The 25,409-nt window shown below is 35.9% G+C and overlaps 1 protein-coding gene across 11 annotated transcripts in view; it reads left to right on the top strand.

Annotated features, from left to right (window-relative positions):
* Nucleotides 1-25,409, top strand: part of Mctp1 (multiple C2 and transmembrane domain containing 1) — a 346,766-nt gene that overhangs the window by 111,785 nt on the left and 209,572 nt on the right. For 7 of the 11 annotated variants that reach the window (XM_048331271.1, XM_048331270.1, XM_048331277.1 and 4 more), the window contains exons 3-6: nucleotides 1,952-2,094; nucleotides 11,449-11,528; nucleotides 13,861-13,972; nucleotides 22,952-22,990. In XM_048331271.1, the coding sequence (XP_048187228.1) occupies nucleotides 1,952-2,094; nucleotides 11,449-11,528; nucleotides 13,861-13,972; nucleotides 22,952-22,990 (374 nt within the window). The remainder of the gene's footprint in view (nucleotides 1-1,951; nucleotides 2,095-11,448; nucleotides 11,529-13,860; nucleotides 13,973-22,951; nucleotides 22,991-25,409) is intronic. The other 4 variants (XM_048331275.1, XM_048331276.1, XM_048331272.1 and 1 more) reach the window with 1 other exon arrangement.

Raw genomic sequence — 25,409 nt, 5'->3', positions numbered from 1 at the left:
GCTGTGGATCTCATGACAGCCAGGATGCTGAGAAAGGAAGGGGCCAGGGATAAGATTCATCCTTTGAGAAGCATTATATATATAAATGGGCATGTTAAAATCAAACACTGCAGCCCTACTTTGGGACATCTACCCAAAAGATTGCAAGCAAGACCACACTAAAGCCACCAGCACAACTATGTTCATCGCAGCACAATATGTGATTGCTAAGACATGAAAACAACCCAAATGTCCCTCAGTAGACAAGTGGACCAAGAAAATGTGGTACATATACACAATGGAATTCCATGCCTCTATCGGAAAGAATGACACTGCCCCATTTGTAAGGAAATGGAAGTACGTGGAAAAAATCATACTAAGTGAATTGAGCAAGACCCAAAGAAACATGGACTCTATAGCTTCCCTTATAGGGAAGAATTAGTACACATCTAGGATAGTCCTAGCACAAGTTCACAATAGCTTAATAGCTATGTACATATGAACACATAAGACGATGTTAAATGAAATGAACTTCAAGTTATCGAAACAAGTGGTATATCACTGTTGTAGTTATTTTCAACATGCCATGTGAAACTGTACCTTTTTTTCTTTTTTTCCTCATATTCCCTTCCTGTGGTTTTACCCCTAATATCACTGTATCTGATTTAAGTACCCTGGATAGTGTATATACGTGTATTGGATGTAGGGTAGGGAAAGGGAATACCAAAATTGAGAGACAAAGGATAAAAAGACAAACCAATGCAATAGCAATAGCTACAAAGCCATATGGTGTAAATCAATGGTACAACTCATGGGGGGGGAGGGAAATTGGGGGAGATGGGGGGAAATGAGAGAGGAGGTAACAAGTAGGATAAGGAATGTACTCATTACCTTACATATGAAACTGTAACTCCTCTGTACTTAACTTTGACAATAAAGAAAAAAATTCCAACAAGATGTGAAAAAAATCAAACACTATCATACATAATTGTTTTTACATGTATATATTATTTGTATCCAAATTGATACCCTTTGAAGGCTCACCTCTCAGCCAAATTTCTTCCTTCCTTCAGGCCCCACCTTCTAATAATCAGTTCAGTCAGTAAAAACTCATCAATGACTCATTGGTAAAATTAGCACCCATTTAGTCCAATTATTTTTCAAATGCACCACCAGTTCTGGACCAACCTTCAACACAGGAGCTTTTATGGTATACAGTTCATATCCAAACCATAATACTCTAATAGTTCCTTTACTTGAAACTCCCATCTCTCCTTAACATTGTAAACTGAAACACTGGGCAAGAAAATATAGAACCAAAGATGAAATAATTCCACTTAAGATAACTTGCCCTAAGTGAGAGAAAACAAGGCAATGGTAACAATGTTCAACAAGAAATCTACTCATCCCCTTACTTATGTAGCTGTAACCCCTCTGGCATCATCATTACAATAAAATAAAATTTAAAAACTAAAATAAAAATCAACAAAGATAACTTTCCCTAAGCCCATTAGAATAGCATAAAGCTTTAACAGCATATATATCCTTAAAACTAGTTATATGAACAGTCAATTTCATTGATCACACTTTAAAAAGTTGGTTGGATGATGCAAAGGGAAATGTCAAAGTAAGCTTTATGACATGTAACCAGAAGTACATTTGTATATTCATTGTGCACTCACGTTTTTTAAATACCAGGACAAGGTTAAAGGATTAAGATTGGAAGATAAAACGATCATAATGATGATGGTGATGAGGATGATGATACTTTGATACTTCAAATGATATATGATGTATAAATACCTTTCTTCAATACAAAAGGAAATATGTAGCAAAAGCACAACTTTATCTTTCTATATATAAGTCACAATTAACTTTTTTCCTTTGAATTCTTTCTGGTGTCTCAGTGACCGTTACCTTGCTAACATAGAAAGGTATGATTAATTTGAATCAATCTGTTTCTGTTCAACAGGGACAAGTGATCCATATGTGAAGTTTAAAATTGGAAGAAAAGAAGTTTTTAGAAGTAAAATAATACATAAGAACCTCAACCCTGTATGGGAAGAAAAATCCTGCATTCTTGTTGAACATCTTCGGGAGCCATTGTATATAAAGGTGAGCTGTTTGCTTTTCTTGGATGGAATCTGACATAGATATCCTTATTTAATGATTATTATATCATGTCTCTCTGCCTGATAAAATTTTTTTATCAGAAAGGTATTCTGCTATTCACAAATATAATCTATTAATCATTGATAGAAAGGAGATAGGAGGAAGAGAAGCCAACAAGAACATTTTTTTCCTCAGGACAGTCTGTTGCCTATCATTTGGAAGGATTATAAAGTGTATTTTCTCCTTCTTCATACTGACTGCTGATTTAATGTGTTTTAGAAGCATATGAATACAAGTTTCTGAGTAATCTAGGAAAGGAAAAGCTTAAACTGAAACTAGCATTTCTATTTAAAAACGAATAGGTTACTTAACCTTTCCTGTAGGGCCTGTCAGGTTGGAATGAGATAACTCTTCTTTCTACCGTGGTATGTTCTCATTCACTCCAAAAAGAAAGAGCCTTCTCACCAAAATGCAACTGGTTTGCTGTATTCAAGGTTCCATTTTGTCAAATATTATGAACACTGTTCACAGTAACCTGCACAAAGGAAACAGCCCTGTGCTGTCAAGGAATTAGTAGATCCTAAGACCATCATGATGTTTCAGCAACTGGTGAATCTGTGTTCCACACTACCAGACCTCATGGAGGGGAGACTAATTCCTCACTATTCTGACCAGGGTCCCTTTGAAAATATGTGTGCTGAGGCCACATATTTGTACCAAATAATACCTAGTACTGCTCTCACCAGTCACCTCAAAAGACAGCTCTGATTATTTTCAAAAGTTATTGGACAGAGAAAGCGCCTGAGGCTTAATTGAAAGTGGAAAATAAAGTCAAAGGTTATGCAGAGACCAAGGAAGGTGTTTTGCTTCTTTAGAAACTTTAAAACTTGTAATGATTTTGAAAAGGTCTGTGCCCCTCAGTGACGGAGAACTGGCAGGGCAAAATGAAACTAACAGGATATGCAGCCCAAGGGACACCGTGCCATGTATACTTGCGTCACTAATACCTTTAGGAACATTCTGAACCTGTTCTTCATGGATATGTAGCGCAATTCTGTGTTTGAACTGGAAGTGCTTTCTAGCAATTAGATGAATTCTGTGACACTTGGCATAAAGCTGCTTCCTTCAAGAGCCTTTCCATGCATGTGATAATTGAGACAGACCAGATAGATTTTTTTCCTAAGGCTGGTCCTGAGGCTTAAACTCAGGCCTGCCTCTGAGCTTTGTTACTCAAGGCTCACAGTCTACCACTTGGATCAACAACTCCACTTCTGGCTTTTTGGTGTTTATTTTGAGATGAGAATTTCATGGAATTTCCTGTGGCTGGTTTTGAATAATGATCCTCAGATATCAGCATCCTGGATAGTTGGATTTCAGGCATGAGGCAACAGTGTCCAACTCAAGCCTTAGCATTTTTAAAAGCAAAATCTGAAGAGTCCTGTGAGGATAACACAAGTTCACCAGAATCCTAAAGAAAAATCCTAAAAATCAAGTTGAACCTTGATCCATAACAAAACAACATCCACTGGAACACCATTCTTCACCTGGCCAGACTCCAAGTAGGTAAGATAGAGGCAGTACTAGAGGCCAAATCAGATATGAAAGGACCTGCAGGCAAGAAGCTTGTAGTAGGAAGAAAAGAAACAAGATTCTTTATTTTTCCCTGAGGGAGGAGGTAACAAGTTGGATAAGAAATGTACTCACTGCCTTACTATGAAACTGCAACCCCTCTATACACCATTTTAACAATAAAGAAATGCACAAAAAGAAGAAAAACCAAAGAAACAAACAAACAAAAAAGAAAGAAATAATATTCTTGGTGTTGAATAGCCTTGATAAATCAGTGTAGAGGTTTTCTCAAAAAATGAAAATAGACCTATTTATGGCCCTTTTATAATTGGGCATAGATCCAAAAGAAGGTAAATCAATAGACAAGAAAGTTACCTGCATAGCTATCGTTGTCACAGTGCTATTCACAGTGGCCAATTTGTGAAATCCAAGATACTCTAAAATTGATAAAGAAAATATAATGCATATATACTATGAAATACTACTCAACCATAAAGAGAAGTGAAATCATGTCATTTTCAGGAAAATGGATAGAATTGAAGACTCTCTAGTTGAATAAGATAAATTAAGCTCAAAAGGCCAAATGCTATTTGCTCATTTGAGGAAGCCAGACCTGAGTACACTTGTCATGGACATATACATATATATGTGTAGTCTATATATAGAATATGTACATGGAATATGATTCTACCTATTTGTTTAGGTGGGGAATATGATTCTACCTATTTGTTTAGGTGGGGAAAATGGGAGAAGGAAATAGAAATTCTATTTTTTTTTTTTTTTGGCCAGTCCTGGGGCTTGGACTCAGGGCCTGAGCACTGTCCCTGGCTTCTTTTTGCTCAAGGCTAGCACTCTGCCACTTGAGCCACAGCGCCACTTCTGGCCATTTTCTGTATATGTGGTGCTGGGGAATCGAACCCAGGGCCTCATGTATATGAGGCAGGCACTCTTGCCACTAGGCCATATCCCCAGCCCCGGAAATAGAAATTCTAAGGGTGAGTAATTTTGGAATATGTTGCAACTGTGTAGGGAGATTGCATAGGAAATCTCAGTGAAGACTGATGATCAGTAGGAGATTGGAGGGTAGCAAAAGAGAAAGCAATAGATAGCATTGTTCTGATTAAAATAGAATATATGTATATCTGAAATACCATGGTGAAACTCCTTGGTACAATTAATACACAGAATGCCAAGAAAGTAAAGCATGCTCTGTTGGCAGTGTGTTGTGGAGGGCAGGCACCAGCAAGAAGAGGAAGGTCTAATGACGGGGAGGGTGAATGAAGATGAATATGGCCAACATAGGTCATTTGCATGTATGAAAATAGAACCATGAATGTCTTGAGTTATTGTATCCATCAAGGAGGAAAGTTAGGGGAAAAGAGAGAGGGGGTGAATTTGAGTATGATATACCATATGCATCTGTGGAAATGTCAAAGTGAAATGCCTTTTACAACTAATTTATGCTAATGAAAATGTAAAATATAAAAAGACAAAGAACTTAAAAGAAATGTGTAAGTAATTTAAGGGTTCACACTTTTAATTTCTTAGACTCTATTTTCTTTTTCATTTGCATATCTGACTTCTATTTAATTCTTATCTCTAAACATTAAAATTTTTGTGGTTTTAATATCCACTCAGTTTCCCAAGCTTTTTCTAGGTTTCTGCTATTGGACATGCCCCACCACTTTTTCAGAATTCTCTGTTACACAAGACTTCAAAATCCCATCTAGTGACTCTCAATAAACTATGGGCACCCTCAAAACTTCATTGTATTACGAATAGTTTTTTCCACATTTAAAGAAAGAAAACAGAAATTAGGTGTTACTAAAATACTGATAGTAATACAGTTTGTAACACTGAGGAAAAGAGTATCCTCTATATGCCCAGTTTTATGTTTCTGGGAGATATTATATGGAGAATGTCCTCTATTTTTGTAAGAAATTGTTTCAAGTGTAACTTGGTAGACTGCGTGTGGTGGCTCAAGCCCGTAATCATACTTGGGAGGCAGGTATGGTTGGGGATCACAACCGAAGAACAGCCCAGGTGAACAGTTCATGAGTGAGGCCCTACAATGAACAAGCAGGCATCTGTAACATGGGCACTGTGATCACAGTTCAAGGCTTGTCTGAGCAAACAGTACAAACTTCTTTCTGGAAACAAAACAAAACAAAACACTAAAGGCAAAACACTGGTGGAGAAGAGAAGTAGCTCAAGTTTGGAACAACAGTTGACCACTTGATTTCAAAGCCCAGTGTTGTTTGGGTGGGAAGCAAGTGTTGGCTAAAAGGATCAATTAAATAGAGTGAATAAGTTGTGTCTATTGTTTAATGTGTGATGGCACCATAATTATTGGTAAATGTCTATATCTAATTCCCCTCCACCAATAAGGAAGCAATTTATAGTAACAGACATCTTTCCTCTTCTCCTAGCCTCTAGAGAGAAAGAAATATCCACATGAGAAAAGTGAATTATCTCATTGTAGAGAGAAATATAAAAGACAAATGGGCTGTTAAGGAAATTTTCTTTCTGGAGGGGCAGTGAGGAGAGATGAGCTATAGCAGATGCAGTGGTAAAGAAAACTATGTGAATAAGAAAAAAGGAAAGTAGATCTTCCTATGAGGTTAATATGGCTATGCTGTCCCATTAATATCACTGGAGAGAGATATCATGACAAGCGAGGCATTTCTTTTCAATTACTTCTGCTGTGAATCATTAAAGTAATGTTTCTTCAAAGGGATATTACTGCATGAAATTCTTTGTGGATCTCTTGTCTATAAAGACTCCAAGTGAACTAATCAAAAGCATATCATATATTGTCCAGATCCTTCTGTTAGTCTCTTATGCTCATGAATGAGTTTTTTTTTTTGTTTTTTTGGTTTTTTGTTTTTTTTTGGCCAGTCCTGGGGCTTGGACTCAGGGCCTGAGCACTGTCCCTGGCTTCTTTTTGCTCAAGGCTAGCACTCTGCCACTTGAGTCACAGCGCCACTTCTGGCCATTTTCTATATATGTGGTGCTGGGGAATCGAACCCAGGGCCTCATGTATATGAGGTAGGCACTCTTGCCACTGGGCCATATCCCCAGCCCCATGAATGAGTATTCATCTGTGTGGAAATTCTGTTGTCAAAAATCCATATTTAAAAATGAATATCTTACTAGGCTCAAAATTCTCAATTCTGTGATGTCCATGTTTCCCTGATGGATGATTAATCTTGCCCCAAAAGACTTTTTGAGGACAAATTGGTATATCATGGCAACTGATATATGAAAATGTAACTGTAACTATATGGTTAGAAAATACTAAGCCTTCCGTCTTTTCATTTGTGGTCAAACGATCAAGATGCCAATGTATATCCTATAATCTTTCTATCAAAATAAAATATTGAGGAAAACAATATTTAATTCTGAGAAAAAGGCATAAAATGTATCTTACTTGTTTGTACTATTTACAGGGTTTTTTCAAAAAGATTTTACACAACTTGGAAATATCCTATTTTGTCATTCAGTGCACAAAATAGTTAAAATATACTTTTAGATTAGTTTAAGTTCCTATAGCTTTTTATTTTAATAAAGAAATTATTCCTCTCATTCCAAGTGATAAGGCAACAATGAAAGCAAGCTGCCAAAATAAAAAACTAAATAAGGCAAGTGACACAAGAGCCAGCTGTGTGCACACTTGATATTTCAATTGAAATAAATGACACTATAACCCAAATGGACTTCACAGAGATCTACAGAGTATTCCACCCAACAATGACCCAATTCACATTCTTCTCAGCAGCTCATGGAACATTGTCTGAAATTGATCATATGATAGGACAAAGAACCTAAGCAAAGACAAGAGGATTGAGATAACTCATTGCATTCTATCTGTCCACAGTGGAATCAAACTACTTCTCAACAACAAAACATATTTCTGAAAACACCCAAGCACATAGAGACTGAATAACACACAACTGAATAACACATGGGTCACAGAAGAAATAAAGGGGAAAAAATAGAAACTTCTTACAATTCAAAGAAAATGAAAATACATCACAATAGAACCTCTGGGATACAGCAAAAACAGTGCTGAGAGGAAAGTTTATGGCTCTAAGCACACACATAAAGAAAACAAACAGCTCCAGTAAAAACAAAAAAACACCAAACCTCATGGTGCAACTAAATCTTCTAGAAAAACAAGAATAAACCAAACTCAAATGGAGAGAGCAAAAATTAGGGCAGAAATGACTGAAACAGAGACTATAAAACTATACATAAAATCAATGTAACAAAAACCTGGTTCTTTGAAAAATTAATAAAATTGACAGATGACTAGTAAGATTGACAAAGAAAAGGAGAGATACAATTAGAGATGCCCCAGGAAACATTCTAACACATCCAAGAAATCCAAATGATTATAAAGGACTACTGTCAAAATCTCTATCCACAACAAGAAGGAAAACCTAGCAAAAATGGATAGATTAGTCGAGAGGCATGCAAACTGACTAATGTACCAAGAAAATATAAATTAGTCAAACAAGACAATAACATACTGAGCTTGAGGAAATAATCAGAAGCCCTCCAACAAGGAAAAGTCCAGGCCCAGGCAGATTCACAGCTGAATTCTATAAAACTTGTAAAGATGAACTAACACCTTTACTCCTCCAACTTTTCTATGAAATAGAATTAGATAGATCCATCCCAAACTCATTCCATGAAGCCAATAGCACACTCATCCTCAAACCAAGTAAAGATGCAACAAAAAAGTGAACTACAGACCAGTTTCTCTGAGAAACACAGATTCAAAGTTCTTTGATAAAATATTCACCAATAGGATCCAGAAACAAATCTCAAAATTCATACATTATAGGCTGGGAATATGGATTAGTGGTAGAGTGCTTGCCTAGCATGTATGAAGCCCTGAATTTGATTCCCCAGCACTACATAAAACAGAAAAAGCCAGAGGTGACACTGTAACTTCAGTGGTACAATGCTAACCTTGAGCTCAGGGACAGAGCCCAGGCACTGAGTTCAAGGACCCACAAAAAAATTCATACATTATGACCAAGTAGGCTTCATCCCACAGAAACAAGGCTTGTTTAACATACACCAATCAATAAATGTAATTCACCATGTCAATACAGCCAAAGGCAAGAACCACATTATCATCCCAATAGATACAGGGACATTATTTGACAAAATACAATGAACATTCATGTTAAAAGATTTATAGAAGCCAGGAAGAGAATGAATATTCATTACAATATTAAAGGCTATAAATGACAGACTGACAGCCAGCATCATACTGAATGAGGAAAAACTAAAAACATTTCTCCTAAAATCAGGAACAAATATTGGCAGGGATGTGCTATAAATGTAAATTAGTACAACCACTCTGGGCAGCAACCTGGAGGTTATTCAAGAAACTAAATTTATACCATTCCCTATGGCCCAGCCATACCACTTCTAGGCATCTACCCTGAACATCATAAACCAGGTATGACAAAGACACCTGCTTATCCATGTTCATTGCCAGACTTATTCACAGTAGCCAAGATAGGGAAACACATGATAGGCCCCACAATAGATGAGTGGATCTAAAAATATGCTACCTATACACAATGGAATTTTACACAGCCATTGGAAAGAATAAAATTATGTCATTTGCAGGGAAATGGATGGAAGTAGAACAAATGAGGTAAGCCAAGTTCCAAGAGATAAATGGTGCATGTTCTCTCCGATATACGGAAATTCAATCTAGAATACACTGGGATATGACAAACTATACAGGATTCTAGATATGCTCACTCAGTGGACCAAAAGAAGATACTCTTAGGACAGAAACCAAAAGACACAATGCCTAAGTATAATAAAATAATATGCATATTGAAACAAACTCCAAGAGACCTCTTTTTTGAGCGGAGGGAGGGCGGTCCTAGGACTTGGACTCAGGGCCTGAGCACTGTCCCTGGTTTCTTTTTTGCTCAAGGCTAGCACTCTACCTCTCGAGCCACAGTACCCACTTCCAGCTTTTTCTGTGTATGTGTTCAAGAACTGAACCCAGGGCTTCATGCATACTAGGCAAGCACTTTACTACTAGGCCACATTCCCAGCCTGAGGCCTCTTTTTTGAAAAAAAATTAATTTTTATTGTATAGCCTAGTTTTTATGACTCTGTCTTCTTTTCCTTCAAGTATATATTTTCAGAAAGGTTGGGGAAAGTACAGAACTTGAGGGAAAAGAATGAAAAAGTGCAGCAATGGGGTTCACTGGACACTGATGAAAGTAATCTATACAAGTCAAGGATAGGGACTGGAGGGAGGAACTGGGAGAAAGTGAGGAAACAGAAGACATTTTACTCACTACCTGATTCACGTAATCGTAATCCCTCTCTACATCATCTCTATAATAACAATAACGTAAATTAATAATTAAAAATGCCTTATAGAACGTAGAACCAAGTAATATAACTAATGATTTTATTAATCATTAGTGATATGATTCTGGTGTTTCCATTTTTCCCATGTTTATACTTTTTACTGGTGAATAGGAATTGAGAATTAAAGCAAATATCTAGCAATAGAACTAGAAGAAGACTCATCCTGAGCATAAAGAGAGTTTGGATTTTGAATCACGCAGTTGGGTTATCTTTAATAATTCACCGGATTTACAGATTTTTCACCTTTTATGTGGGTATGCTACAAGTATGCTCAATGATTTTATGTCACCTATCTTGTCCTAGCCTGACAAAGATTATTGGAATAGTACACAAGGAATCTATGTTTTGGCATGGTTTGTATATATAGGATACACTACTGCAGGGACCTGAAAGGACAGAGATATCAGCTGCCTAAGATGTGCAGTGTTTGCACATGATGCCACTGAGCCTCACTGTGACAAAGCTCAGATGTGCAATTGATCAAGGAGAACATTTATTACACAAGTGCTGAGCCTTCTTCAATAAATGTACACCTGAAAGGTAGTATGTAAATCACATGACTGAAAATGGAATAATATAAAAAGCATTAGGGAAGCTAACTACTTAAATAAATTCCTTCATGACTCTCCAATCTAAGAATCCTTTTGTAATAGTGAGTATTTGTCTTTTTACTTAAAATCAAATTTTTGCCTATTCAGTTTTTTAACTTGAAGTATACCTGTACTAGAGGGAAAAAATGCATTAAGTGGTTAGGGTCAACTGTACATAATATTGACTCTGCGTTGTGCTTCCAAACTGCTGTGCCAATAATTTAGTACAGAAATGCTGGGCTATTGACTCTCTTGGGCTTGTGGAATCTCATATCCTGGAGAGTCTGGTAGTCCAGCTCATCCATCCACATGCTGAGTTCAACCCCAGTACCTTCAAAGAAGAAGCTCTGCTTCCAGCTTTTTGCTGGTTAATTGGAGACAAGAGTCTCACAGATTTTCTTGCCCAGGCTGGCTTTGAACCATACCTCTCAGACACCAGTTTATTGAGTAGTTAGGATTATGGGCATGAGCTACTGGCAGCTAGATAGTCAGTATTCTGTGTTTCCTACATTTTTTGAAGATTTACAGTATTTTATTTCATTTGGGTTTATCTTCCTTAAAACTTATTTTATATAAATCAATTGTATTAAAATGTTAAATATAAAAATGTGATTTATTTTGAATGTTTCATGAGACCCTAACACTTCAAAGAACATACAGATGATTTTTAAAAACCAAATATCAACAAATTTCATTGTTTTAGTGACATCAGCAACTGGTATTTAATAGTCAAGAGGTTTTTCAATTGAAACTGAACATTGACTTATCTTTGGCTTTGTAGGTGTTTGACTATGATTTTGGACTTCAGGATGACTTTATGGGCTCAGCCTTTCTGGATCTCACTCAACTGGAGTTAAACAGGTAACTTCTGTTGTCATAATACCTTGCTATACAGCTGGGCCTGTAAAATAGGAATTAGTCTAGATTGCATGTCCTACTCTGTCACTTATATCTGTGGGGCTTCAGACTAGCCAGTCTTCTTGAAGTGCATCTTTCTCACCTGACCAGTGAGAATCATAGTTTATCCTTGACTGCCTTATAAAAAATGCTCTATCCCTTTGAATTGGGCTTAGCGCCAAAAAAATAGAGATAAAAGGTACATTTCTCAATCTCATGTTGCTCAGATGGATCAGGTAAGGCATAAAGAAGATTAAGTATGTGCACATAATTGTGCATGCAAAAGTCAAGCAACTATCTACGAAATAAAACCCATGCACTTTGCTTTAGAATAGCTACTCTGGGGGCTGGGGATATGGCCTAGTGGCAAGAGTGCTTGCCTCGTATACATGAGGCCCTGGGTTCGATTCCCCAGCACCACAGATACAGAAAATGGCCAGAAGGGGAGCTGTGGCTCAAGTGGCAGAGTGCTAGCCTTGAGCAAGAAGAAGCCAGGGACAGTGCTCAGGCCCTGAGTCCAAGGCCAGGACTGGCCAAAAAAAAAAAAAAAAAAAAAAGAATAGCTACTCTGTTATCACAGGAACTCATGGTAGGACCTGATTTCACTAACACCAGTTACCCTCACCAGTTTGCCATTTCTAGTTAATTAAGAAGTGTTTTAAAAGAAGAGACATATTAGTTGTGTTTCGTCAGTTATATTATTTGCTACTTCTTGACTGATTGTAAAAGTATATCAGTTTTACTAGTACTAATCATTTCTTATACCTGAAAATGGTTTTCCAAATGTGTTTCAGCATAGAAACTGTGAATTGAATATAGTGCTGAAAGAAACAAAATAGTTTAAAGACGCTTTAGTGCTGAACTGAGTTACAAGGAAATCTATGATGATTGTGAAAACGAATTCCTGTTTGGGGTCATCATGTTATATCATGTGAAAGAGATAGTGATTGGGAAAACAGTGTGATGAACCAGACTATGATTTCTTTTTCTCTAATGTGGCTAAATAAAAAATAAGACAACCCCCTTGCGTGCCACATGTACAACATGCAGATAAGTTGGAACACAGAGGTGGCTTATGATCTTCCAGTGGTCAGATTTTGCCTCTGACTGGAAAAAAAAAGCCTTTTCTGTCCTCTATACATTCTTCATCCCATCATAAAGCCTAAAACTAGCGCTTTCCCTAAGAATAGAACTTAGTTGACTTGCTGGCTTACCACCTGTAGTGAAAGTTTCCTAAGATCTGGAATAAATGATGCAGCTCATTACTACGAACACTGAGCTCAAAGTAGAACAGACCAAATTCTTCTTCTACAAAAGCTACAATTACTCTCTCTTTCTCTCTCTCTCTCTCTCTCTCTCTCAAGTCTGCATTAGGATATACAGATTATATGATTTAATTTCAAAGCACACATTTCTTTTCTTCTCTGTCAGAGTTGTTGGTGGAAAATAATTTTAACTGAAAAATATATGGCATAATTAGGGAAGTTAAAGGAGTATATACAAGTGGTGTGTGTGTGTGTGTGTGTGTGTGTGTGTGTGTGTGTGTGTGTGTGTGTTCCATCATGGGGCTTGAACTCTAGGCCTGGGTGCTGTCCCTGAGCTCTTCAGCTCAAGGCTAGTGCTCTATCACTTTTAGCCACAGCGCTACTTCCAGTTTTCTGGTGGTAAATTGGAGATATAAGTCCCACACTTTCCTGCCTGGGCTGGCTTTGAACCACAGTCCTCAGATCTCAGCCTCCTGAGTAGCTAGGAGCACAGGCATGAGCCACCGGCAACCGGCTCTAGGGTATATTTTGATGCATTACTTAACTTTATGTAATTAGATAACTATATTTTCCTTAAAACTATGTATAAATCAATTTACCCTTCTATAAACTCATATAATGTTCCATTTCAGTATATATGTAAATCAATAGAGTAGGCATAGGATAATGCCCACATAAAAATTTGTGCTACTACCCACAGTAGACCTTGAAATCCATGGATTCCAAGCAAACCACCTAAAGACAACAAAAGTTGTTATATATGTACACTTACGTGTACTGTACAATAATATGTCTGAGTATCCCTAACTTAAAACCAAATGGAGTAGAAAATATATGACCACTACACACAAAAAATTACTGTGGTTACTAATACATTCTACCCACTAATGACTAGATCCTATTTCATGGTTCTTATCTCAAATACTGAGGATATTTGATTCATTACTTCTATGATGCCCTCCTTCTGCCAAAGACTTTTGGCTTAGTCATTGAATGACCATTCAAAATCTAAATATTTTTCTCTATCACAGGTCCACAGATGTGACCCTACCTCTGAAAGATCCCCATTATCCTGACCATGATCTTGGAGTCATCTTGCTCTCTGTCATCCTTAGCCCTAAAGAAGGAGAACCTAGGGATGTGGTAAGTTCCCCCACTGCCTAATAGGAGCTCTTTCTTACACTCACTTGTTCAAGTATTGTGAGCTTTTTTGTCCCAGATGTCATAATAAAGAGAAGCTGCACAGGGCAGTCTGGCCTGTTCTTTGTCTCTGTGAGTATCCTGAGTATTGCTAGTCCATGCTTTTTTATTTCCCAACTCAAATTTCTTATTCCACACTCCAGATCAGAACCTCTCGTTATAAAATAGATTTGTACTGTTTTATGATTTTATTTCTCAACCTAAGACATGTTATACTGTAGGCAAAGATTGTATTCAATCAGGGAATACATTTAGAGTGAATGGAATTGTTGGAATTCCAAGTGAAGTACCCAGACACTACTAGTTTGATTTTATGATCAGGTGTGCCATATAAAGAAAATGAGATGGAATTATAACAGAGTTTCTGCTTGCTGGTGTTTGTTTACTGAATGAGAATCAAGTACCTTTCATCTTCTTGATGGGTTTCCATATTTATTTTACCCATTTTTTCAGCACTAGCTCTTTGCACTTCCTTGCACACCATGCTGCTCGGAGAAACTAACAAGGGATATACAGGAGCCAATTACTCTACTCCACTGAAGTGGCATTGAACTAGGTCAGGTTTGACCCCCATCAGTCTGCTTGCCACTGCAATTTCTGACACAATTTACCTCTGTGTATATTCATGGACCTGGGAACTACAATAGCCTTAATTGTAACACATTTTGTGTAGGAGACATAATATTTTAAGCAAGTTCAAACACTCCATTCCAGCAATATATGCATTTCTGTCTGAAAATAATACATGACAAAAATTGATATGTATCGCCTCCCTCAATTTCAAGTAAAACTACCAAAATCCAACTTCAAATTTGAAAGTATTTTGAATTAATTGAAACAATTCATCCCTGAAAGGCATTGTATTTCTATTAGTTTTTTAAAGTAACCAGTGAGTTCACAAATTTAAGCTCTGTTAAGGATGAGTGAAATATTTATAATTTACTCACTGAGAAAGAAATGTTCTTTTGTTTTTGATGGTTTCACATGACATGTTGAAAATAATTACAACAATGAAATGTTTCTATTTCAACAAGTGTTGCCAAGTATTCCCTACTGTGCGTACTTGGTGAATTGTGCAGATGGAAGAATAGATAGAAAAACTTTGACAGTGAATATTGAGAAAAGGATGTTCATCATTCCAAAGTTACCAGTTCCAAAGACGTGATTATTCTCCCCACAAGCCAGGAAGTAAATTCTGTCTGGCTAGTCAATACATATGAATAAGTTGTAAATACCCATTTTGTGCATTATTCAAAGAATCCTGGTATTCATCAAGAGGCTACTGAATACCATTTCCCATGCTGGATACTTAGGTTATCATATAATCAATACTCAGTTCAGAACTCCAGAATCATATAATCACTGAAAGAAGCATAAAGTAACCACCATGACTTTGTAACAGTATTCTGAATAGGAACATTTTTAGTCAAGGGAACAGGGATTCTCTAAAAAAATTCAAATACGAACTGAAGATGACATGCAAATACAAGTTAAAAAGATGAAAACAAACCAAACAATTAAGAAACAATCTAGCAGAGAAGTAGTTCAAATAGAGGAAAGAATATATGCAAAAGCCCCATGGCTAGGAAAATCATACTGCATTTGAAGCGTTGAGTAGGTGTTGGAGTTTAGAGAACGCAGAATCCAGGAGAGTGTGGGCGATCCTGGTGCATAGTTCACCGTGAATAGGACACTGGAGGGGAAGGGAGAAGGCCTGAGTGTGGGGTGCCTATTGTCCAGTTTAAGGTTTCTGATCTTTCCCCAAAGCACAACAATTTACCACTGAACACTCTGCAAATGGGAAGTGATTGTAATCGTTTTGTCTGTTGAAAATATCTCTGTGCTTACACGGTACAAAACAGATTGAAGAGCTAAGAATGCATGCTTGGAGACCAATTAGGAGGCTCTTGCAAAAATCTAAGTGAGATGTACATCAGTTTGATAATAAAAATTTGAAAAAAAATCTAAGTGAGAGATGATAAAGGTTTGGATTAGAACTCTCAGAGGCAGAAATGGAGGGAAATTGGCAAGTTTACCTGTAGGAGGTTAAAAAAGTCAACAAGACTTGGTGATATAATATTACTATGTTAGTGTTCTTTGTTATTTTAATTAAGTATCATACTTCAGAAACAAACTTAAGTGCTTAAGGCCTTTGTATTCCACACATCCACACTCACAAGTGGATATTGGAATGGTATGGCAGCTGCTGTAGTTATCTGAGTGAGTTGATGACAATGAATAGTCTGTTGAGTTTTTATATTACAAGAATCTTTATTAAGTAGTCTAACATTGAGCTGAATGTTTGAAAGATTGAGTTAGTATAAAGAGGACTTATACTGAAGTTGCTGAGTTTCTCAAAATTAGACAGAAATATATGGAAGCACATAACCAATTAGTTCTCAACTTTATCTTTTCTTCTACAATCTTCACAAATTTTTTTTCAGTCTCCATGACTGCTCAAATATATTTAGACATTAAAAAATTCTGATTATAAAAAAAATCTAGAAATATTATAGTAACCAGGATTTGTCAACAATTTTTCAAATATAAGCATGAAAAACCAGATGGGTTATGTGAATGCTATATATCTAAATTCTGATTTTAATTTATCTTCTTTCAATCCTTTTTTCTCCTACCCATCTCTCTCCAACCACCTTTACCTTTCACATAGAATTTCCTCCTAAAATCCTCATACCATTTCTTTAATTTAAATCCCTTGGATGAGACTAGACTTTAAAAATCATTCCTGAATTTCCATGTAGTTTCCACTCACCGCCTTATTTTCAGAGAATCAGATAGCACTGGATTTATTCTGTTCATAGACTGGAAAACATCTTGTTTGCGACTCTCTCCTGATTCTTCTTTAGAGAATGAAGTGGTTCAGCCAAGACTCATCAATGGATGAGGTCTGTACCAGAGTCAGCCTCATGCTGGAAACACCCTATCACTGCTCATGCTGACATTGGTCACACATAAGGAGGCAGAGAGAAGAGCGATCTGTGTGGCTGTCTAGTTCGTCTTCACGGATGTGATCAATGACCGCAGCAATGGGATGGCTATAGACGAGCCAGCTGGGGAGGCAGAAGAAAGTTTTATAAAATGCTCTATAGGAAATCCTACTGAGACCCAATATCCTTGCCTTTCTAATATGCTAGATTTGAAGCTTGGTTTCTAAGTTTGTTTTACACGATGAAAATTACCAGCAACTACATATAAGTAGCTTTTAAATTTTTCTCTATTTATTTGGCCTAACTTGTTATTCAATTGCAACTTCTTTAAGATACTGAAAATGACTTATTTTATTTAACAACCCTGGGTATTAGATTTTGAAAATTTGAACAAGGAACCTAGAGAAGTTTGTCTCATAGACGTTTATCTCATAGAAGTTGAGAGAAAAACGGGTTTCCTGAGGCCGGGAAGAATCTAAGAGGGACAGAAAAGGTTGGTCAAGGGTACAATGTTGCAGTTAAATGGAAACAAGAATTCTGATGTGCTACTGCACAACAGCAGTGATTCTAGATTATTTTTTTAATGTTCTGTGTATTCCAAGAGCTAGCAGAAAGAGTTTTAAATGTTTTTCTAAGGGCCTTGGAAAATGGCCTAGTGGCAGGAGTGCTTGCCTCATATGCACGGAGCCCTGGATTCTATTCCTCAGCACCACATATATAGAAAACGGCCAGAAGTGGCATTGTGGCTCAAATGGCAGAGTGCTAGCCTTAAGCAAAAAGAAGCCAGGGACAGTTGCTCAGGCCCTGAGTTCAAGGCCCAGGACTAGCCAAAAAAAGGAAAAGAAAAGAAAGAAAGAAAAATGGTAAGTATTTGAGGAAATAGGAAAACCTGTCCCAATTTGAACAATAAACAATGTTTCGATGCATAAAATTATTTCATGATACCTACAAATATGTGCAATTTATGAGTAATAAAACTTATTACTCATCTACTAAGCCTTGTGTTAGGTTCAGTAAAATCCTCCTCTTCTACTTCTTCAGTAACTTGTGGATTTCACTAATTAAATGGAACTCCTAGTGAGAAGATTTCAAGGTTCTCTAACAAGCAACATATGTTTCCTCACTTGTAACTTCTGTTCCAGACACACAAACTCATTCATAGTTCATCTCCTCTCAAATCCAAACCATCTTTACTGTCATCTGTCCTTAAGGATGCCAGTATTTCACCTACATCCAACATGGGGGCAGGGATATATGTATAGATATGTACACATACATATCTGTGTCATATATAGTATTATATAATATACAGAACTTCTTTTTGCTTTAATTTTTAGCGTCATTATCATCTTTAATTAATTGTACAAAGGGGTTTCAATTCAATCTGTAGGTTTATGAATACAATGCATTTTGATCAATGTCACCCCTTGCATTATTCTTTCCCATCTCCTTCAACCCCACACATTCCCTCATTTTTCATAGTTCCTTTTTCAAATATGAGTGTATGCATATACACACGTGTGTGTACATTTGTACATGCATACATGTATATGTCTGTATATACTTATATTTATGACTGCCTTCTTCCACCCTTCCTCTTTTCATTCATCTACCCCTCTTGTTTGTCTCACTCCCTCTGACACCTTAAGTTCCAACTTCTTGATATTTGTTTTGTTAGATTATAAATTAGCTTATAGAACCCGCTCATTATGATTTCTCTCAAAACTAGTGGTTTTTCATTGTGTATCTTTTTGAGTATTTGAAAGGAAGTTTCAGTGGGCTGGGGAAGGTATTTTAAAGATACTTTTCTTCTAAATTAACATCCCTGAGGTTGTCACAAATAACATTAAGTTGTCGTTAAATAATGATCTAATTTCATTTTGAAAGCTCTGTTAATGATAATGTGCTTCAAATCAAGATACCTTGTTCTTCTCAGGAATTCTAATGATTAGTAAATATGTAAATATGTCACTATGCATTTTCTATGCATATGTAATAGTAAATATGCCACTTCATGCATTTTCTTCATTTTGTAGCATGGATATTGTTAGCTAAATATATTTTTCTGTGAAACACTTGAATTTCTGTTAAAACAATCATAGATCTAATATTTCTTCAAATTAAATTTTTCCTGTGCCTTAAATACAGAATAACAGCTTCAGTGAAAATAGCATACTAATCTCTCACAATCAAAATTCAGCAAACCAGAAATCAACTACTGAATACTTTATAGTCCCATATCACATGAATGATGTACAGAAGAGAGGTATGAATTTGCATTGAGTTTCACACAGTGAAATGATAAGAAGGGTTCATTCCCTTTTGGTATTAGCTCAAAAATAACTTAGAAGACTTTCATTCAAAAACTATATATTTTTATTCCTATGTTTACAAAACTTGGCCAAAAATATTTTACATGTACTGAAATAAAGAATGGAAAAGTCAAGTCATAAATAAGTCCCAACATTTCAACAGGAAGTTGAATCTAAATCAGTTATTTTGTGAGATTTTAATGCTGTTAAATACTGACAATACATCCCATGAATAATGCAGTTGAGATGATTTCTTCTTCTGTGGATTGCACTTCTGGAAATCAGTAAAATGAAAGAATAAGCTGGAAAAAATCTGTCAATTTACTGACTCTACTACGCCTCTGAAAACATGTAACGTCTAAAGACAGTGATTTAAGAAATGGAGAGTGAATAATAGCAGATATGCTTCATAGATGCCAGTGTTAAAATCTTCTCCATTGAGCTCATGATTGATACTAAAAAAAAAAAAGTTCCAGATGTGAATAGACATATTTGCCTCGATTGTTAAGTCTCCAGCATCGTGTGCACAAGACCACCCCCCTCCCCTGGCAGCTTGCTGATGCGTTGCATGGTGCAGCTCTCATCTGCTTTGATCGCATGTCCTGTTTTGAAATCTGTCAAAATGTGAAGTGCATATTTGTCTATCCTAAACACGGTATTCACATCCGATAGTGCGTTTGAGTTCTTTCTGGCTCTTTTTCTAGCAGAGTTCAATCCACAGCTTTCTTCACTGGAAAATTTGTGAAATAAAAGTGAGTTGTTTGTGTTACACACTCTCTTATATAACCTTGAAATACAAATTGTGTGGCTAATGCTAAAAAAAAAACAAAACCAGAAAACCTAAGAAACATATGAATTGATCTTAGTTCATCCTTGGTGGATTATTTTTTTTAGTTTGGCTTAATTTGTATATTATTCAGAATTATTACACAACCAAAAGTTGAAGAGGTATCTTCTGATAAAAGATGGAATGTGAATGTTTTGTAAGATATATACACTAATCATTCTATGATATTTTGGTATGTACATTAGCAGTATAGTACTATTATTTAAAATAATTTTATAGCTCTGTTGTTTTTAAGTTACTCATTCTTTTTATTGTCCTCAATGACAGTTGAGTTGATATTAAATAATTTACATTGTATTATAAAAATAATACTGATAACTTCAAAATTAATTCATATGTTTCTCAGCTGAAGTTTAGAGCATAAAGCAAAAATTAAATTTTATTTTTCTAGAATTTGCTTCATTGCCTATCTCTAACATTCCCCTTTCTTCTCTCATGAATATCACACATTACAAAAATACCAGTGTTAATGCCATATCACATTATTTGCTTTTTAACTTTACTACTATTCCCTCATTTTATTGAGTCTCCTCTAAAAATTGAAAACAAACTAAATAAATAATCAAAAATAGAAATTTGGGTGCTAGGTATGTAGTATTTAACCCATTGCTTAGCAGGTAGGTTTGGTTAAAAGAAGCAGAAATCTTGTTACAAAACTTAGGAGCATCTTGAGAATCACTGGATCTTATATTGGATACTGAGTCAGGAAAATAATGAACTGATCCTCATAGCTGGCCCATCCTTCATATTTATACTTAAATATATACCTTGTTTATATCCTTTTCCCAATCTGAAAGGGAAAGCCATACAGCCTGCTTCTAAAAGTCTATTTTTGAGATACAGGAAAAACATAAGACCTAAATTTCATTTCATTTATGGAAGGTTAATTGTCTGTAGTTCTGGTTGATATCAGTCAGTAGTGAGTACTTATAATAATGTCAAGGATTTCCATGAGATTCCACTCTTCAGAATGACCTAAAGCCCCTCTTTCCAGCTATTATTTCTTATAGGCTAGAATTTATAAGATTCTTAGATTCTAAACGATGGTGACAGAAGATTAGAGGTTATGTGATTTTACATTTTTACTTGTTTATCTTAATTGTTCTTAACGGATTTGTTCCAAGAGTTGTTTCTAGTAATTAACAGGCAGTGAATTTCCATTGAAATTCAACTTTTTGAGAAAGTTGAATGTTTATCATCTGATGTAAGTGGCCAGTTTTTATGAATGTGGTATATCACTGAATAATTTGGTTTCCAGTTGTCTTTTGATGATGCTGACGGAAGTGATGGTAGTACTCGTGGTGTAGGTGACAGCAGTGGTTCATTTGACACTGGCCCAACTATACCTAGTACACTGCCACTGTGTGTCCATATCTACAGCCTAGTATTTGAATCTGTTGTTTCAAAATAAACTATAACTTAGTACTTAGAAAGTGTAAAATATGTCTATAGTACTTGATAAGAATACTTTGCAGTTTCCTGCCTCAGGAATCTCAGTGGAAGTGTTAGAACCTTAGGAAAGCTATGACTCTTCCTTGTTTCAGTCACTAGTATGCAGTGTATGGAGATAAAGTATATGCCAGAAAATCACTATCTTTAGAAAAAAGAAATGTATAATCCTTGACAATTTTGTAGTTATTATATTTACTTCCCTGGAACCATTACATAATTCCATTGTCTTGGTTCTTATCAAAATTGTTCTTAGTCTTATATGAAAATTTATTTCTCTTTTGTGTTTTAATAACCCATGAAGTTTCTGAAAGATCCTTCTTTTGAGTGAATTTTGCTGAGGGAGATAGTGTTCTTAAAGACACTAGTGCAGGGCTGGGGATATAGCCTAGTGGCAAGAGTGCCTGCCTTGGATACACGAGGCCCTAGGTTCGATTCCCCAGCACCACATATACAGAAAACGGCCAGAAGCGGCGCTGTGGCTCAAGTGGCAGAGTGCTAGCCTTGAGCGGGAAGAAGCCAGGGACAGTGCTCAGGCCCTGAGTCCAAGGCCCAGGACTGGCCAAAAAAAAAAAAAGACACTAGTGCACTTTCTACACTTACAAACATGGCAAGCATTTCTATAAAATTCTCTCAAATATTTTGTACTCTTTACTGCAACTATTCATATGGTGGTAAAACTGTGACAGTATAAATAGGCTAATCAGGAAGGCTAATTGGTCATTGAGAATGTTCTAACAGCGGAGAGGATTTTTTTTAACTCTTCAGGCTTTCTCATTGACATTACTAATGCCAAACAGCAATGAATTTCTCCAGGAATTTATTAGACATGAATACCTCTTACTAAACACAGTGTAACTCAAAGGGAATGTTTTGCTAAAGGTTTATCAGAAAGATGCATTAATATCCATCATATGACTAATATGTAGCATTTTTCCCAGCTGTAGGCCATGATACAAAGATTAACTGGAAGCAGGGACAATTATAAGAACATACCAAAGGCAGACTGTGAATGTGATTGAAGAAAAAAAGTTTCTTATAAACTCACCAGAGTCAAATGTACACTTTAACTTCCACTCGGTGTATTTCTTCTAGTCAGTAAAGCATCCTTTCAGTAGAAACTATACTGTCCCATGTCTTCCTATAAAGAATAAAGCAAATGAACTCTCACCAGAAAGAGTGTCTGAATGTTAAAGGTGTTTCTAGCTGTGTGTATGTGAGAACAAGTCTTGTCTTGTGTAAGCTGTTGCTCAAAGCAGTTTGCTATTTAAACAGCTAATAAATGTTATGTCTCCTCTAGAAAACAATAACTTCCCTGTTCTGTACTTTAGTGAAAAGATAATGAACTGCTTTATTTCATTTACAGACAATGCTAATGAGGAAGAGTTGGAAAAGATCAAGTAAGGTAATTCTTAGCATGTGATCTTTCAGCTTTTCTTGTTGAGAAGACTATCAGCTGCTTTTCCAAACCCTTCTCATCCCTCTTCAAGTCCTACCACAGAGTCATCACTCCAATTTTTTTTTCTCCATAAACTCTAAGCAAATCATGCAATGCTTTCTTGATAAATAGAAATCACAGCAGCTCAGAACATCCAAATCATTTTCTTGCTAACCTCTGGTCATTTCTTGACCTCATGCTCAGCATCTGGCCTCTATTATGTGTAAACAGGGTCTAGAAAACCCCCCTACATGGATCCTTCTCCAGTGAAGTGACAAGAGTGGGCAGGAATAATTCCTCCAGACAAGAGAAGTAGCCACTGAACTTCCTGTTTTGTTCACAGACAATTGAGTATGAGGTTTTTCTATATTCAAAATCCCCCATATTGATCTAAGTGAGAACAGTTTCCCTCCCTGCCTCTTCTCACTCCTAGAAATGAATTGGTCTTGAGAGTGAGAAATTTATGGTAGCTATAACAGACTAGCCTGAGCTCTTCTTGTAACTTCCAGCACATATAAGACACAGACTAAGCTTCTAATGCATTCAGTGAAAGTACCATTCTTGGACATAAATAAATAGATAATACAAAAATTTATAGCAAGTCTTGAAAACATTCAGAAGATTTTATCTATAAAAACCATGGCTTGCTCAAATTTCTACAGAAAAGAAAATCAGTATATCTTTCACAGAGTGAAGAATTTTTTTAGACCCTGGAACATGACAATCCTTTTTTCTTCCATTCTTATTGAATCATGCTATTACTTAAGTTTGTTCTTTACTTTCGTCATTTTTATTTTATTGTGGATTAGGGAATTACTCAAAATGCTTTTTTATATTTGTGGTCATATTTTACTGTGTTTTAACAAATATTATGTACAGTTCCTTCCTAATTTTTACAGCAACAATGACTAAAAGAAAGCTCATCAAAAGGTCAGATCTCTAAATCACTTGCTTAGGATTCCTGAGTGTTCTCAATGTTTTTATAAAACAAATTTTAAAGAAAAGCTTACACATTAGTTTTTATATTACTTTCTTCTTGTAATTGTACTCTAAAGTTAATGTTATATTAAAAGTATTGTAAACTTTGTATAATTTGACTTTCCTTCAAACTGTATCAATTATGATGTAATTGTGTAAAATACAATAATCCAAAAATAGTGTCATAATAGTCTTTTTCTGGATAAATTTGATATATAATGTTAGAATAGTACATTGCATAGTGTGGTACTAGTTAATAGGGATTATTTATTTTGTTTTAATATAAAAGAAAGAAGTATTCTTTTGATTCAGGCATTCTATGGTTGTCAGTGCCTGTAATCTCAACACTTGGGAGGCTGAAACAAGAGTATCATAAATTTGAGGCCAGTCTGGATTGTATAACAAGACTATGTATAAACTAAAATAACAATAACAAAAAAAATGTTGTTTTTTAAAATACACCTAATTTAAGCAAGACACCAGTGACTCATGCCTGTAATCCTAACTAATCAGGAGGCTGGGATCTGAGGATTGAGATTTGAAGCCAGACTGGGCAGGAAACTCTGGAAGACTCTTATCTCCAATAAACTACTCAAGAAAGCTGGAAGTGACACTGTGGCTGAAGTCGTAGAGCCCTTGCCTTGAGCCAAAAGAAGCTCAGGGACAGTGCCCAGGTCCAGAGTTCAAGCCCTAGGACTGGTGAAATAAACCCTAATATATGTTTAACTGTAATCCTAATTATATATTAAGTAGAAGTAAATTCACGTATTTTCCTTGAATCTTACGTGAACAATAAACATCTACTTTTGGCAATTTGTATGTAAAATTTTTTTAGTTTTCACCATTAAAAATCCATTTAATCATTGGTACAAGCAGGCCTCTGAAGATATAGCACTTCTGCATTCTAACACACTACTTATTTGAGAACTTGGAAGACTTTTACATTGAATACATGTGTTCATATTACTTTGGGGTTGTAGTCTGAGGGATTTTGGTAAAATTTAATGAGGATATTAAATGCAGAGCCAATTAAACTCAGCTCATTCATTTTATTCTTTTTCATGAGAATATAATGAATACCTGCTAATTCAATCAAATTTTCACTATGCCCTGCAACAATTGCAATATCCTCCCATATTAGTATTACAAGAGCACAGTGTTCAATGTTGAGAAGGGAAAGGCTTGATATTTCACTGACTACCTACCTAACCATGCTTCACACACACTACTAGGTAGAAACTGCTCACTGGACTTTTCCTCCAGTGAATCAAACTTCCTGGGAAACAGGGATACATGATGAGATTGTGATTTTATACATTTTAACTGTTATATGTAAATAGGTAGCTTTGCTCAAAATAAAATTTACATCGAAACACAAATCATTTTCTTCTTAGGAATTTTAATTTAT

The sequence above is a fragment of the Perognathus longimembris genome, chromosome 22, assembly GCF_023159225.1.
Source record: "Perognathus longimembris pacificus isolate PPM17 chromosome 22, ASM2315922v1, whole genome shotgun sequence".
NCBI classification, from domain to species: Eukaryota; Metazoa; Chordata; class Mammalia; order Rodentia; family Heteromyidae; genus Perognathus; species Perognathus longimembris.
This window is presented reverse-complemented; position numbering and strand designations above follow the sequence as displayed.